Source organism: Capra hircus, chromosome 22 (assembly GCF_001704415.2).
Source record: "Capra hircus breed San Clemente chromosome 22, ASM170441v1, whole genome shotgun sequence".
Lineage (NCBI taxonomy): Eukaryota > Metazoa > Chordata > Mammalia > Artiodactyla > Bovidae > Capra > Capra hircus.
In genome coordinates, this window is record NC_030829.1 from 45,952,758 (window position 1) to 45,967,104 (window position 14,347).

General features: G+C 41.3%; 1 protein-coding gene across 2 annotated transcripts in view; it reads right to left on the bottom strand.

Moving 5' to 3' along the window:
• CACNA2D3 (calcium voltage-gated channel auxiliary subunit alpha2delta 3) overlaps nucleotides 1–14,347 on the bottom strand; it is an 870,293-nt gene that overhangs the window by 88,173 nt on the left and 767,773 nt on the right. For both annotated transcript variants that reach the window (XM_018038437.1, XM_018038438.1), the window contains exon 28: nucleotides 1,060–1,121. In XM_018038437.1, the coding sequence (XP_017893926.1) occupies nucleotides 1,060–1,121 (62 nt within the window). The remainder of the gene's footprint in view (nucleotides 1–1,059; nucleotides 1,122–14,347) is intronic.

Below are 14,347 nucleotides of genomic sequence, written 5' to 3' on the forward strand. Positions count from 1 at the left end.
ATCAAAGTCCTAGCCTGTTTCATCCAAAGGGAATGCTCCAGGATGAATCTGCCCATCCTCTCTAGGATGAGTACCAGCCCCAGACACTAATATAAAAGCTAATTTGGGGGACTTCCTTGGCAGTCCAGTGGTTAAGACTTCGCTTTCCAATGCAGGGATTGCGAGTTCGATCCCTGGGTGGGGAGCTAAAACCTCACATGCCTTGCAGCCAAAACACCAAAACATAAAGCAGAGAAATACTGTAACAAATTCAATAAAGAATTAGAAAAAAAAAACAACTTAGGAGTAACCTGGTTCTTTTTCATTTTAATTTATGTTGTCCATGTTAATTTATGCTTTATTCAATAGTGATATCTTTCTAAGACCTCAAATCTTTCAGTAACAAGAAATATAATTATTTATTTCATTTTAAATTATTTCCCACTGACTTTTTAAAAACTTCTGTGTTCTTGATGCATAAATTCCTAAAGTATTTTCATTTGAGAAACTATATACCATCTCAACATATAGACTTGGACAGATGGAAACATCTTATGTGTTGCCATTCCTGCTGCGTTACTGAACAAACACCACTGATATTACTTAGTATAGAATACACAGTGCAAGTAAAGAATGTTCCCAGATTATCCAAGGCAGAGAAGCCCTCGCCAAAGAAAGCAGATGCATGCTTAGTATAACCCAGCTATGCAGAATCCTTCAAAAATGAAATAAAGAGATTCACAAATAATTGGGCATCATAAGATTTTTTAAAAGTCACTATGCAAATTCACAAAAGTCCTTGATATTTAGAAGAAAAATTTCTCTTTAAGGCAGTCACTATTTTGGTCTCACAATTACAGCTGTTTTCAGGAGCGAATTCTCTGCTTTCTCAGCATGTGGTGTCTAACATGCTGTCAGTCCTTTATTTTGCACTGAAATGAAAGGTAACCTGAGCAGCCCAGCAGTTCATTTTACAAACATTCATCGGAAATCTGGCACTTTTAGTCTCTGGGTACTCAAATGTGAACACCTGTATAATAACAGTGTTGCTAATGCTTCAACATGCTGATTATAACTTACCTGTCTGCTGGCAGTCCAGAACTTCCTTTGGAAAAATTCAAGCTTCATCTGAATGCCTACAGCTGGGACAAATTATAAATAAAACAAGGCATTAGAGATCTATTTACACAATTATTTAAGATTATCATAGAAAATTATCTGTCAAGGCAAGATGCTGATGTAAGCATATCAGATAAGAACACTTAAAAACTAAATTTACAGTGAAGCATACAACTAAGACATTTTATTGTTCAGGTAAGGAATTCTCAAGGTTACCTACACTCATATAACTTTGACAGGACAATCTGAGCACAGTGCATATGGCTCTTTGGAGAGATGTTACTTGAGTGTTTCTAAAATTCATACACTTGTGGTCAACACTCTCCCCAGCACAGCTGAAAATAGGAATAGAAATAAAAAGGATATTCAGAAGATCATGGTTTTTTCAGAGTTTCTGTTTCTGTCATTAATGCATAAACTTGTGTGCCTAAACGTATATTCTGCAAGGGTTTTGAGATATGAAATTTGAAAAGTTACTTGTCATGGGTTGATGTTTGGAAGTGAGTCACTTGGTCATGATGTGACTTAGTTTAACTGGCCCCCAGTATCCACGTCTCAATGATCTTCTCTCCCCAGGAACTCTGTGGAATTGTATAGTTCTTTGCTTGTCTGTGAAAAGTTCCCTAAAGCAAGAGTGAAAGCTACTTCCAATGAGAGAAAGGTACAGAAATGGAAGAGGTTAAGAAAGTGCTTTGAAATTTTGGGAAGGAGAATTCGAGGGAACCTCAGAACTATGCCATGAACAAGCTCACAATATTTCTCTCTATGAAGTCAAGGCAAAGGAACTCTTAAAACCATTAGAAAAAGTATTCAAGTCAGGGAAAAAAGCTCATCAGATGGTGAGAAAACTTTAGAGGAGATGGCAAGAAAAAATGAGATTGTGCTAGAAACACTATACTCCCCACAAGGGGCACCATTTAGCCCTGGGCAGTTATGCAAACTTCAATCCCTGCCCATAATCTTCCCAATTTTTGCCATATCTGCATACCACCATGGCTTCCCTGGAGGTTCAGTCAGTAAAGAATCTGCTTGCAACACAGACACCTGGGTTTGATTCCTGGGTCAGGAAAAACCCCTGGAGAAGGAAATGGCAACCCACTCCAGTACTCTTGCCTGAAAAATCCCCTGGACAGAAAAGCCTGAAGGGTTACAATCCATGGGGTCTCAAGAGTTGTACATGACTTAGCCACTAAATCATCACCATCACAGCATTGTTATTTACCTTTCCACACTGTTTTCTTTTGCTGACACACCTACAGTAACTTCAATCCACATAATGACATCTAGTAAAAGAAATACATGATTACCAACCCCCCCCGCCCCGCCAAAGTTCACTCATATACTTTTATCTTGCCACCATGTTAGATGCCCCCTAACACCTCCCACCTTTGGAAAACATGGCTGTGCTGGCTTCAGGAACTTGAAGATTCATGAAGACCTTGGGTTGTTACCCTTATTACTACCAAGTGCATTTCTACTTCCTAAACAAATCGTTGAAGCAAGACCTGAGAGTCATAGTTAACTATGACAGGTACACTTAGAGAGACTCATCTATCTCTGCACTTAGAATTTCAAGTTAAGCACAGCTGCAACACACAGAATGGAATTCTCTGAAAGGTACCATGTCAGTACTCTGGGTTCATCCTGCTTTGCCTTAAGTGACCACCATCTTCTGGACCATAAGCTCTCCAGGGACAGGGACACGTTCTTGTTCCCCACTGGATCCCTGCCTCCAGCAAGGGGCCAAGCACATAGATAGCCCATTAGTAAATGCTTGCTTTTTTAGAAAAACCGTTCAGGTGATAGCATAGTCAGTACCTAGCTAGCTAGCTAGATAGAAGAGTAACATCAGTGTAAATTATAATCACACCCAAATAAAGGTGTTTCCGTGGAAGTTCTCAACACAGTAGAACCATATGGGGAACTTAAAGAAAATGCTCTGATGCCTGGTGCCCTCCCCCTCCACAGTGAAAAAAAAAGTGAAAGTGTTAGTCACTCAGTCATGTCTGACTCTTTGCAACGCTATGGACTGTAGCCCACTAGACTCTTCTGTCCATGGAATCCTCCAGGCAAGGCTACAGGAGTGGGTTGCCATTCTCTTCTTCAGGAGATCGCCCCGACCCAGGAATCAAACTCGGTTCTCTTGCATTGCAGGTGGATTCTCTAACATCTGAGCCACCAGGGAAGTAACCCCCACCCTCTGCCCCGCACTACCCACAGTAAAACCATTTAAATCAGAATTCCTGGGAGTGGAGTCTAGGCACAGCTATTTTTAAAAAGCACCCCAAGTGATTTGAATGTGCAGTCAAACTAAGCACGGTTACTCTACAGGTCTTGCTAAAGGGAGTAAGTTGTCCATGGAGGAACTACCACAATATGGGCCATTTGGTTAGACTACAGTAGAAGCTGCTCTTCCTAACTCTGGAGAAAATCTCAGAGAATACCTGTAGGAAGCTGATATTGAAGCCTGAAGATAGTCACTGCAGTTTCAAATGAATCTTGTCTTCCAAAATGCCTGACAAGCCATATCCCTATTGGACACGAGCCAACTGAGGAAGCTGTAAATCAAGGTGCTGGCTGGGTTTCTGGTCAGATCCACCAGCAGGCGGGGGTGAGAGTGTGCCCTGGATTTAAGAAGGGGCTTGGACCAAGTATCTCTGTTTCTACTAAAGATAGGGAGGGATGGCAGAAGGCTGACTTCCATGCAGAAGGCCTCAGGACTGTTGAAACATTCAATGACTGGTACTTAATATTTTCGCAGGCCCAGGTCAGCAGTCACAGCAGGCTTCGAGACTCCACAGGATAAAAGCAGAGGCTTCCCTGAAAGAGTCACCGCATGGTGACCTTTCCATGATGTTTCTAGTCCGAGCAACCCAGAGCTGCCCCTGGCCCACCCATCGTCTACTGAGTTCCCCTGTCAGTCACCCGTGCCCTTTCTGAGCACCCTTCCCATTCTCTGAGGGAGGCCCCATTTTCACCTCTCTAATGAAGCGAGCTGCTCCCTCCTGGGTGTTTATCCATCTCACATACTTGCAGCCTGCTATCATCTGCCCCTTTCGGTCTGCACCCCAGCTCCTCAGAGTGCTTTAATCTTGCCTCATGAGTCAGTCCCTCCATCCCATTAATCATGCGCGCTGCTTCTCTCTGATCTCCCTCCAGCAGGCTGCATCCTCTCCCTGGTCCTGATGCCCTAAACTAGACACTGCTTCCCTCACTCCTCATTCACTCCCTGTCTGGGCCATGAGGTCGATGCCAAAGGACTTCCAGGCAGTCCTGACTACAATGCATCTGCACTGTTTCGCCCTGGCTGTGTTTTTGTTGCCCCCTCCAGCAACTCTGGCCCATGGTTTCCCACTTCTTAGTTTGTAGTTTGTTCACCTACAAGTTAATATATGTCTCTTGGATTAAGAGATGCACAAGCCCATGGGTGGGCCAACTTCATGACCATTTGTTCAGTGGCCTTTACACCAAGATCTAAGCTGAGTAATAAGGGGAATGAGACCACACACTCCCTCAGAGTCTACCTGGGGAGTAGTCACATGGTAAAAGCAACATCAGAGGCTTACACAGAGAACTGTGGAGCATAGAGAATGGGGCAGACTTGGCCTGGAGGAGATGACAAGAACTTTATATCAGATGAGGCATGGAGATCTGACTCATAGGAAAAAAACAGAGGAAAGATGAGACTTAAGTGCAGAAACAGCACAGGCAAAGGGTGGAGCCTTTTGAAAGACCATACTGTCTTCTGAGGCTTCAAAGAATGGGAGTGGGGAACTTGGTTATGCAGGCTGAGGTCAAATGGAAAATGTCCTTGAATGTCAGGCCAACAAACCTGAAGAGTACCCTGTAGGTCAGGAGTTGGCCCAAGGGCCAAATTCATCTCTTTTTGTCAATAAAGCTTTATTGGAACACAGACAGCCTTATTTGTTTATATACTGTCTAGTCCAATGGCAGCATTGAGTGGTTGCAACAGGGGCTGAATAGCCAACATAGCCTAAAACGCTTACTATTTGGTCATTTACAGAAAAAGTTTGCTGGCACCTGCTTTAGGGCCTGAAGAGCCATTAAAGATATTTCAGTAGATAAGTGAAAGGACCTCAGATATGGATCAGATTTTAGAAAGTCCACAATGAAAGCCTTGAACAAGAAGTCCTAGGGAAATGACCTGGACAGTGGGAGATGACAGTGAGATAAACTGAGTTACGCAGCCACAGCCACTGGGTGCATCTGGCTAGTTATTTAAGTACAAACTGATTTAAAGCAAAAAACGACAAGCAAACAAACACCAAAACACCCTTTAAAAACCAGAATAAAAATTCCCCATCACAAACAGAAATGCTTAAGGGCATCCCACGCCAATTTTATTCAGAAAAGCAAATATAAGCTTTCACAAACATAAATTTAGATTCTTCTATTTTCATTTTTTTGTTCTTTTTTTTTTCCTTTTTTCAACTTTTAACAGAAAAAAAAAGAATCATCATTATTTTAGCAAGTCCACTCCCTCTTCCTCCACTTCCACACATCCTAAATGGAACCTGAGATATTTTTCACGCCCATCTATCCTGTTCTTTCAACATTTCAAGCCATAGTGGTATATTCTGATTCAAGTCAATCTTGCTAATTTAACAAGAAAAACAAGGACTGAAACGATTTTAGCGAAACCCAAGTTCCAAAGAGAATACAGAAAATTAAAACACCATTCCTGGAGTTTGAAATTTTTTAGACAGTCCAGAAAATCATCAACATATTTTTCCTAGAATTCATGGTGCTCCTAACTTCCACCTGATTGCAAAGGCTCCATGGTTCCCTATCAGGAACTTTCAACACAAGGATGAAGACAGAGTTCCCTTTCCATAACAGCATCTGGTGGTTCCTTATTCACCTCACAGGGCAGAACAGACCTAGAAAAAAAGTGTTCCTTAAGATCCTTCCCAGCACCCTAATACTGTGTAAGTTTCCTAGGACAATGACCCTAAGATACTGGGATGGTCTTTGGAAATCAACAAAATAGCAAAGTCATTTTTACGAGAAATGCCACCCCAAAGAGCCTCAGAACCTTTCACGTGAAATATTCATGCATTGAGAGCACTGACATTTCATAATTTGGCTTCAATTAGTCAGTTACTATTCCTTAACGCACCTCAATACTCTAAAGAACACCTGAGTACTCATTTTCAGCTTAGCAATACAGACTACAGAGCTTCCGTGTAACCTTTCCATTGTCTTCTTTTTTCCTCAACTTTCTAACATCCTTTCTATTCTTCCCCTCCCTCTCTTCCTCCCATGTTTTTCAGAAATCAGGTACAAGCTAGGTGGTCAATGGATTGCAATGAAGACATCAGAGATGCATCAGCCAGGGATGGAGGCCTGGGGAGGGCGGTCAAATCACTGAAGAAAGGTTCACACTTCAGGATGTTCAGAGCTGACAGACAAGAGCACAGAGCATCATTCAAATACCCAAACATACAGGCACTTCATTTGCAGAATGTTAGTGACCGTTGTTCAATCATTACATCATGTCTGGCTCTTTGCGACACCATGGACTGTAGCGTGCCAGGCTTCCCGTCCTTCATGGTCTCTCGAAGTTTGATTAAATTCATGTCCACTGAGTCAGTGAAGCCATCCAACCATCTCATCCTCTGTTGCCTCCTTCTCCTCCTGCCTTCTGTTTCCCAGCATCAGAGTCTTTTCCAATGAGTTGGCTCTTCACATCAGGTGGCCAAGTATTGGAGTTTCAGCTTCAGCATCAGTCCTTCCAATACATATTCAGGGTTGATTTCCTTTAGGACTGACTGGTTTGATCTCCTTGCAGTCACAGGGGCTCTCAAGAGTCTCTCGCCAACATCACAATTCAAAAGCATCAATTCTTCAACACTCAGCTTTCTTTATGGTCCAACTCTCACATCTGTACATGACTACTGGAAAAACTACAGCTTTGAATATACGGACCTTTGTTGGCAAAATGATGTCTCTGCTTTTTAATATACTGTCTAGGTTTGTCATAGCTTTCTTTCCAAGGAAAAAGTGTCGTTTAACTTCATGCTGGTGGTCACCATCCAGTGATTTTGGAGCCCAAGAAAATAAAAACTGTTAATGTTTCCACTTATTCTCCATCTATTTGCCATGAAGTGATGGGACTGGATGCCATGATCTTCATTTTTGGAATACTGAGTTTGAAGCCAGCTTTATCACTCTCCTCTTTTACTCTAATCAAGAGGCTTTTTAGTCAGTGGTTAGTACCCTGGAATTGGGACCAATAGCTGACCTCAAAGGCTCTAGTCCTACACTGTCCAAATTGGTGGCCACCAGCTACATGTAGCTATTTAAATAAAAATTAAATAAAATTAATAATTTAGTTCCTAAGATGCATTAGTCACATTTTAAGTGCTAAACAGCCACAGGAGGCTAGTGGCTACTGTATTGGACCCAACAGACCCAGAACATATTCATCACCTCAGAGAGTTTAACTGGATAGTCATCACTGATAACAGGAACACAGTAGAGGAACTGAAGACTGGTGTCCCTTGAGAATTAAACATAAAATTCCCCACAGATCTGTCCAAGCTACCCACTCCCTGGAGGTGGAAGAAAAGAGGATGACTTATGTATGAAGGCTCTAGAGCATATAGACCTGCCCGTGCGAGAAGACCTGGATTTGCAAGGGGAAGCTGGTAATTAGAGAGAAGCCCAAAGAAATCAATGCAATACGCTCACTGTGGCTACCACCCCCAAGATTTATTTATTTTGCTTTATAAAATTTGAGAATACAAATTACATTTCCAGTGCTATTATATTCAAATGCATTCAAGATGAAATCATGCATGCATCTCATATCAGGTTAACAGACATGCATTCAAGTGTAATCCGAGATCCACCAAAGAACAATGTTACATGTAAAATTAGAAATAAAATAACTTTTTCATATTGTATTCATTTAGAAATAATTTTCTGTGGGCTTGGCCTCAACTTGCAACATACTCCTAAGAGCACAAATCCGGTTTGTAAAACAGTACTCACCATGCCTGGCATGCAAGCTCACATAAACACCCCTACCTCCATTTGCCCAGTTCCCCAGCCATGGGATACATTCACATACAAATCCAGGAGACAGAAAAATAATCCTACTGCCATCAACAAATTATAACCAGGAAAATATCTACCAAGAGCTCTGGTTGTGAACCCTGCTTCTAAGACAGCTAAGTACCCTCGGGTACATCACTTCACTTCTCTGTCTCTACAAAGAAAGTCACATGAACCAGACTTTTGTGGGATGGGGATAAATGATACAAAATAAAATTACATGTATCAAAACTCTAAAGGTTTGACAGTGTTGTCAACATTCATATGATGATTGAGTCCTAGTTTTAATCCTTTATGTGTGTATTTCATCATCAAGTACACTTTTCACCCCAATATATTGATACTCAATAGAAAATTCAACCACAATAAATGCAGATTGTCCACGACTACCAAGGTCCCTGAAGATGTAATGTTAGGGGGTAAACAGTCTACAAAATTATAATATTTTGTGGAGGGTGAAGGGGAGGACCATGTAAGCACTGGCAAAAAGAAGCAAAAAACAGAAGCCAAAGATTCTTTTTCAGCTGAGCAACCCTGAAATGGATTTTTTCCCTTCAGGATTAATGAAAGATATACTCCACTCTTCAAATCCTGTCACTCTCCCTTTTTAGAATTACGATTACTCGTGCATTTGCAGGGCAAGGTTAGCTAGATCAGCATACAGAATCCAAAAGAGTGACTGTCCCCGACACTGTCACTGTCCGCTCCACTTGCTCTTCAGCCAGGCTACCTGGCCACAAAGTTTCCCAAGTGAATTGCTGCTGCTGGCAGCATGGGGCCAGTCATTTCATCCTGGTGCTCAGGCAGAACATCAGGTTCCAGAGCTTTCCTGGGCTGGCTTGGCCCACACACAGGAGTGTTTTCTCCTAACCGATTCCAATCCATGGGTAGAGATATGGTAAAAAACTGTATTCTTATTAGGGAAAATAAAACTCGAATAAGTTAATAAATATGTGCTAAGGATTTCCTCTGTATTTCATCACTTGGGAGTGAAACAAGTTTTCTTAAAACCCAAATTCTACGAGTAAATACTGGCCATACATTCTCTCAACCAAAAAAAGAGCTCCTTACTGGTCGTATTCCTCCAGCAGGGCAGTGGCTCTTCTTACACTTTGTCCTCAGCCCCCCTCTGACAGAGTCTCTGATTTCTCCTTCCTTTGTGCCCCACAGCAATGATTGCTAGCAGCAACAGTAACAAGGCATGGCACATTTGGATTAAAACTTGCCTCAATTAACGGTCAACTGTCATAGATGTTAGCCAAGCCACATTTGTTTAAATGTTTTCTTCTGTTTGTTTTCAAAATAGTTAATTGCAAGTAGAACTAACAATGAATCTGAATGTCATTTTTTTGGAATATTTCATGATTAAGTGGGGGTTTGGAAAAAGGCCACTGTCCTGCAATGTTGAGGAAAAGAACCCTAACCTTGCTTACATCAAACACAAGCCCATTCCAGGGGTCTGCTAATATCCAGGATAAATGACTTACCACATGAATAACCATTTAAAACTGTAATGTGAATTATGACATAACTCATCTGTTAAATATTTCATGTGAAGATTTTAATGAATTGCATGATGGAATGTTGGACAAAAAAGACAACTGAAATCCTGGGACTAATTTGGGCGAAACTGAGAACAGAGTATTCTCGTGGAAATGAGGGGGAAGAAAAGGCAGCTGCATTTATGTCCCCCTGGGTGTCAGACTGGCAAGCCTAAAGGCTTTCTTATAAGATTATAGGGAACCAAGAACGATCAGCAACAATCTTTTGAAAAATATTTAGATCAAAGCCATATTTGTTTATTATAATCTTGATAAAGCCCAAACATTAATCTCCAAGGTATGGTATTATTTCAGAAATTAGGGGGGGGAAAAACATTCTCACAGCAGCAGACACACCTCACATTTTAGTCTATGCCAAGTGAAGAAACACAATGATAAAAGGGGAGGAGGTATTTTAAATATAACTCCTAACCGATTGCATATTTCACTTCTGAAGTACACGCTGCGGTGCTGGGGTGGAGGGGGGTAATCTTTCTTATACATGCTTTTAAGTAACAAAGAGCTACATGATGTATGTCTGTGGTGAGAGAGAGGGAGGGGAAACAGGACTCATTATCACTCGATTGACAACGCGATAGCAAAAGACTGTCTTTGAAGACTCATAGCTGCAGAGGCCTATTTTCATCTGGAACCGTCCCCACCCACTGTCCGTGACTGACTTCTGGGAATGTGTGTAGGAAGGCCTGATCCTTTCGCCTACACATTTCTTTCGTAATCACTTTGTTTTCGTCCTGTCAGAGCTTCTTGGGAGCAGTCACCTTCAGTAAAGTATAATAAATGACAATTATGAATGTTTCCTCCATTTAGATTCTAATTACTTGACAGAATCAATGTTGAAAAGAATTAGCAGGGCCGTGGAATGGAATAATAATTTTCTTTTCACCCCTGAGGTAATCTGGAAGCATTTTTCCAGACCTCATCTAAAGAAACCTATATTCCCTTAGCTTTCTAAGGCCACTGGAGCTGGCATCAAATAGTTTTTGTCAGATCATTTTATGCTCACAAAACTCTTTGAATAATATTATTTCAATAAGGTTTTCAAGCCAATACATTTTTAAAGTCAATTCCCATCCTTTCAAACTTTCAGAATAAAACATTTAAGCCTCAGGCTTCATTGTATTTTAATCAGGGTTACACAAATCAATGTCCATTAAGAAAATTATAAGTTTCCAAATTATAGCTCCCTAGTTAATAATTTCTTATTAGGTCACCACCTAATAACAGTTACCAAAGAGATTATAACAAAATCAGGGGTCAGATTTCCAAACATTTCAAAACCCATAATAGAATGGTCACAGATATTTGCCAAACACCTCTGACCTGGATGTTGATGACTGTATTTAATGCAAAGCAGCACTAAAACAGCCATATGGGAATGTAAATTGGTGCAGCCACCATGGAGGCTCCTTAAAAAGCTAAAAATAGAGCTACCATATAATCCAGAAATTCTACTCCTGGGTATACATATGGACAAAAAAGAAAACATTAATTTGAAAAGATACATGCATGCCAATGTTCATAACAGCACTATTTACAATAGTTAAGATATAGAAACAATCCAGTCCCCTCAACAGAGGATTGGTTTAAGAAGATGTGGTGTGTGTGCATATATACACATACACACACACATACGTACGTGCAATGGACTACTAGTCACAAAAAGAACAAAACATTACCATTTGCAGCAACATGGATGGACCAAGAGAATATCATACTAACTGAAGTCAGTCAAACAGCAAAAGACAAACATTATATGATATCACTAATACTAGTTTTCTAGTAGAATCTAAAAAGTAAAACAAATCTATAGACAAAACAGAAACAGACTCACAGATACAGGAAATAAACTTATGATTACCAAAGAGGAAAGGGGAGACAGGGAGAGATAAAATAGGAGCATGGGATTAACAGATACAAACTACTAAATATAGATTAAATAAGCAACAAGGATTTACTGTATAGCACAGGAATTACGTTCAATATCTTGTAGTAAACTACAATGGAAAATAATCTGAAAAGAAATATATATAACTGAATCACTTTGCTGTTCACCTGAAATTAACACAATATTATAAATTAGTTAGATGGCAACAAAAAAAAATCCACATGGATGGTTCACGGAGCTGGGGGAGGGGAAGTGTCCAATTACTCAGATTCTCCAGTTCATGTTTTAGGGCACAGAGAAGGAAAGAGACACGTCCCAGCCCACCAAGCTCATCTTAGGAAGCTCAAGTCCATTCCAGACCCCCTAAAACTCAGATCCCTTCAGGATTGGGTGGGAACTGTGGTGAATGAGAGCCCACCCTGTGCTGGTGTCAAGGGAGCAGCTCAACTCAGTTCAGCTGATGCCCTGTGGGAATATCTTCTGGATACTGCTAGTTATTCTAATGCTGCATGAGAAACTGAGAATCTAAATATAATACATAGACAATTCACTGAAAAATTTACAGCACTCCGATAGGGTTACCAGATAAAATATTTCTGATTTGCTAAATCCGGCAACCCTACACTGAGGCTCACATGGCACATCCCAGGCAATGACCTGGGGTGGCCTCTGTTGCAAGTTTAGACCTGAGAACGCTGAGATAGCTTGCATTCTGCAGAGAAATATCAGGACCGGAAACCAAGGTCACCTCCATCAATGAGACTTTCATGATTTTACTATTTACTTCAGAAAATTCTTGACCAGAAAGATAAGGCTATAAACCAGTAAATCTACTTCATGATTTACTTGAGAACTTCCCCTAAATCAGCTCATCTCAACAACAGACTGATTAAGAACAAGAGAGGGCTCAACTAGGGAAACTGCTCACTTATCAAACAACTTTTTTTGATTTATCAAGACTTGAGAGGTACACCATTCTTAAATTAACCCAGTCCCAATCAGATCCCCACACTGAGAGACCCACCCAGACTCCAGAACCCTATCACCTGCCAGACTTCCCTTCCTGGGATACCAGTAAGACCCTGTTAGAAAGGTGATCTTCCTGAAATAGGGAATAAGGCTGATATAGCTTGGTCCATGGACTCTTCTGATGGTCTTCCTGTCAACAGTCAAACTGACTTTATTTTGGCCAAAGCATTAATGTATATTTGGCATTAAATTATATTATGTATTATTTATTGTGTTTTATTTCTAACTGGCTAGTGTTAAGCTCCTGAAGGGTAGAGATTGTTTGTTTGCATCTTTATTCTTTGTATCTAGAGAAGCACCCAGCCCAGGTAGGTACTTATGATACAAGTCAAAAGCATGAACAAGCAATTGGGTTGATGCTGTGCTGATGGTGACATCAACTATTTTCAGACACTTTTCTCTCCTAGGAGACCTACCTCTGCCATCCAGCTATCTTTGGCTCTGTTCTGAGGGAAATGAAGACCCATGAATAGCTTCTCATAAAAGGATGGGCATGAGATGTGAACAGATCTGTGCTTAGGACATATCTGCAGGTGAGGGAGGTGGGCTCTATGGTTTGTGTAAGGGACTTGTTAGGTGTTGGTAGCATTCATCCAACCAGGTGAGAGATGAGGGACTTCCACCGAGAAAGCAGCACCTGGGATCAGATGATGAGGTGTACTCTTGTTTCTAATCTCTCCTGACTGAGGGAAGCCTGGAACCTTGAGTTTTTGCACTGTCATGTAAACTTCATCTGTGTCTTGCCAGATACCACCCACCTTTTCAATCTCAAGGGTCCATAATTTCAGCTTGGTAAATTTCAGCATGTTTTGATTTTGCTTGTAAATGAATTATGTCATGAAACAGGTTTCTCTGCTCACTAGGCATGTCTTGGAATTACAGAAGACAGTATGAGGGAAGTATTCAATTAAGAGGGAGAACCTACAGGGTGAAAATCGAGTGACCTGGTGAGGGTGGGGAAAGCATTTTAGGCCACATGCAAAGTTCCAAGCTGAGAATAAGCTTGAAGTGTCCGAGATCTGCATTTCCAGTGCAAGTGAAAACAGCACATTTCCTCTGTCTTTATCAGATAACAACCAGGACCAAACAAGGAGGGTCAAACAAAATCTGGTGGTCATTCTGGGGACAACTCCTCAGAAGCAGAATTGCCCTCTTGAAGGTGGGTGGGTCAATAAGACCATTATTCCAATCACTGTCCAGTGGCTCCATTTCATTTGACATGGAAAAGACAGCATCAGAAACAGTCAAGGGAAAGACCATGTGCTTATGAGTGTGCTCATGCAGGAAGGCAGCCTGGAAAGGCAAGTCCAGCACACCCCTGGGCAGGGTTCCCTCCCTCCATCCAGACACCCATTCCGAAGTCAAATATGCGGATGGCGCTGCGCTCAGCCATGGCCGACCTGGACAAGGTCCTCCCACAATAGCTGCACACAAGGTGACTATGAGCAGGGAGGGAGAAGGGAATGGGAAGTATTAATGAGCGGGTTGGACAGCATTTTGGAGTAATTAAGCCTTTTCTCCCTGCTCCAACCTCTTGGAATCTCAAGAGCTTGGAATATTTGGGAATTAGACATGGGGTTAAGGATACCAGTTTTGTCCCATAATTTAATCAGGCAGATGTTGAGGATGGAAAAACCATCTTCTGTCATTAAATGATTGCTCTCAAACACATACTTGGCAATACTCGAGTCTC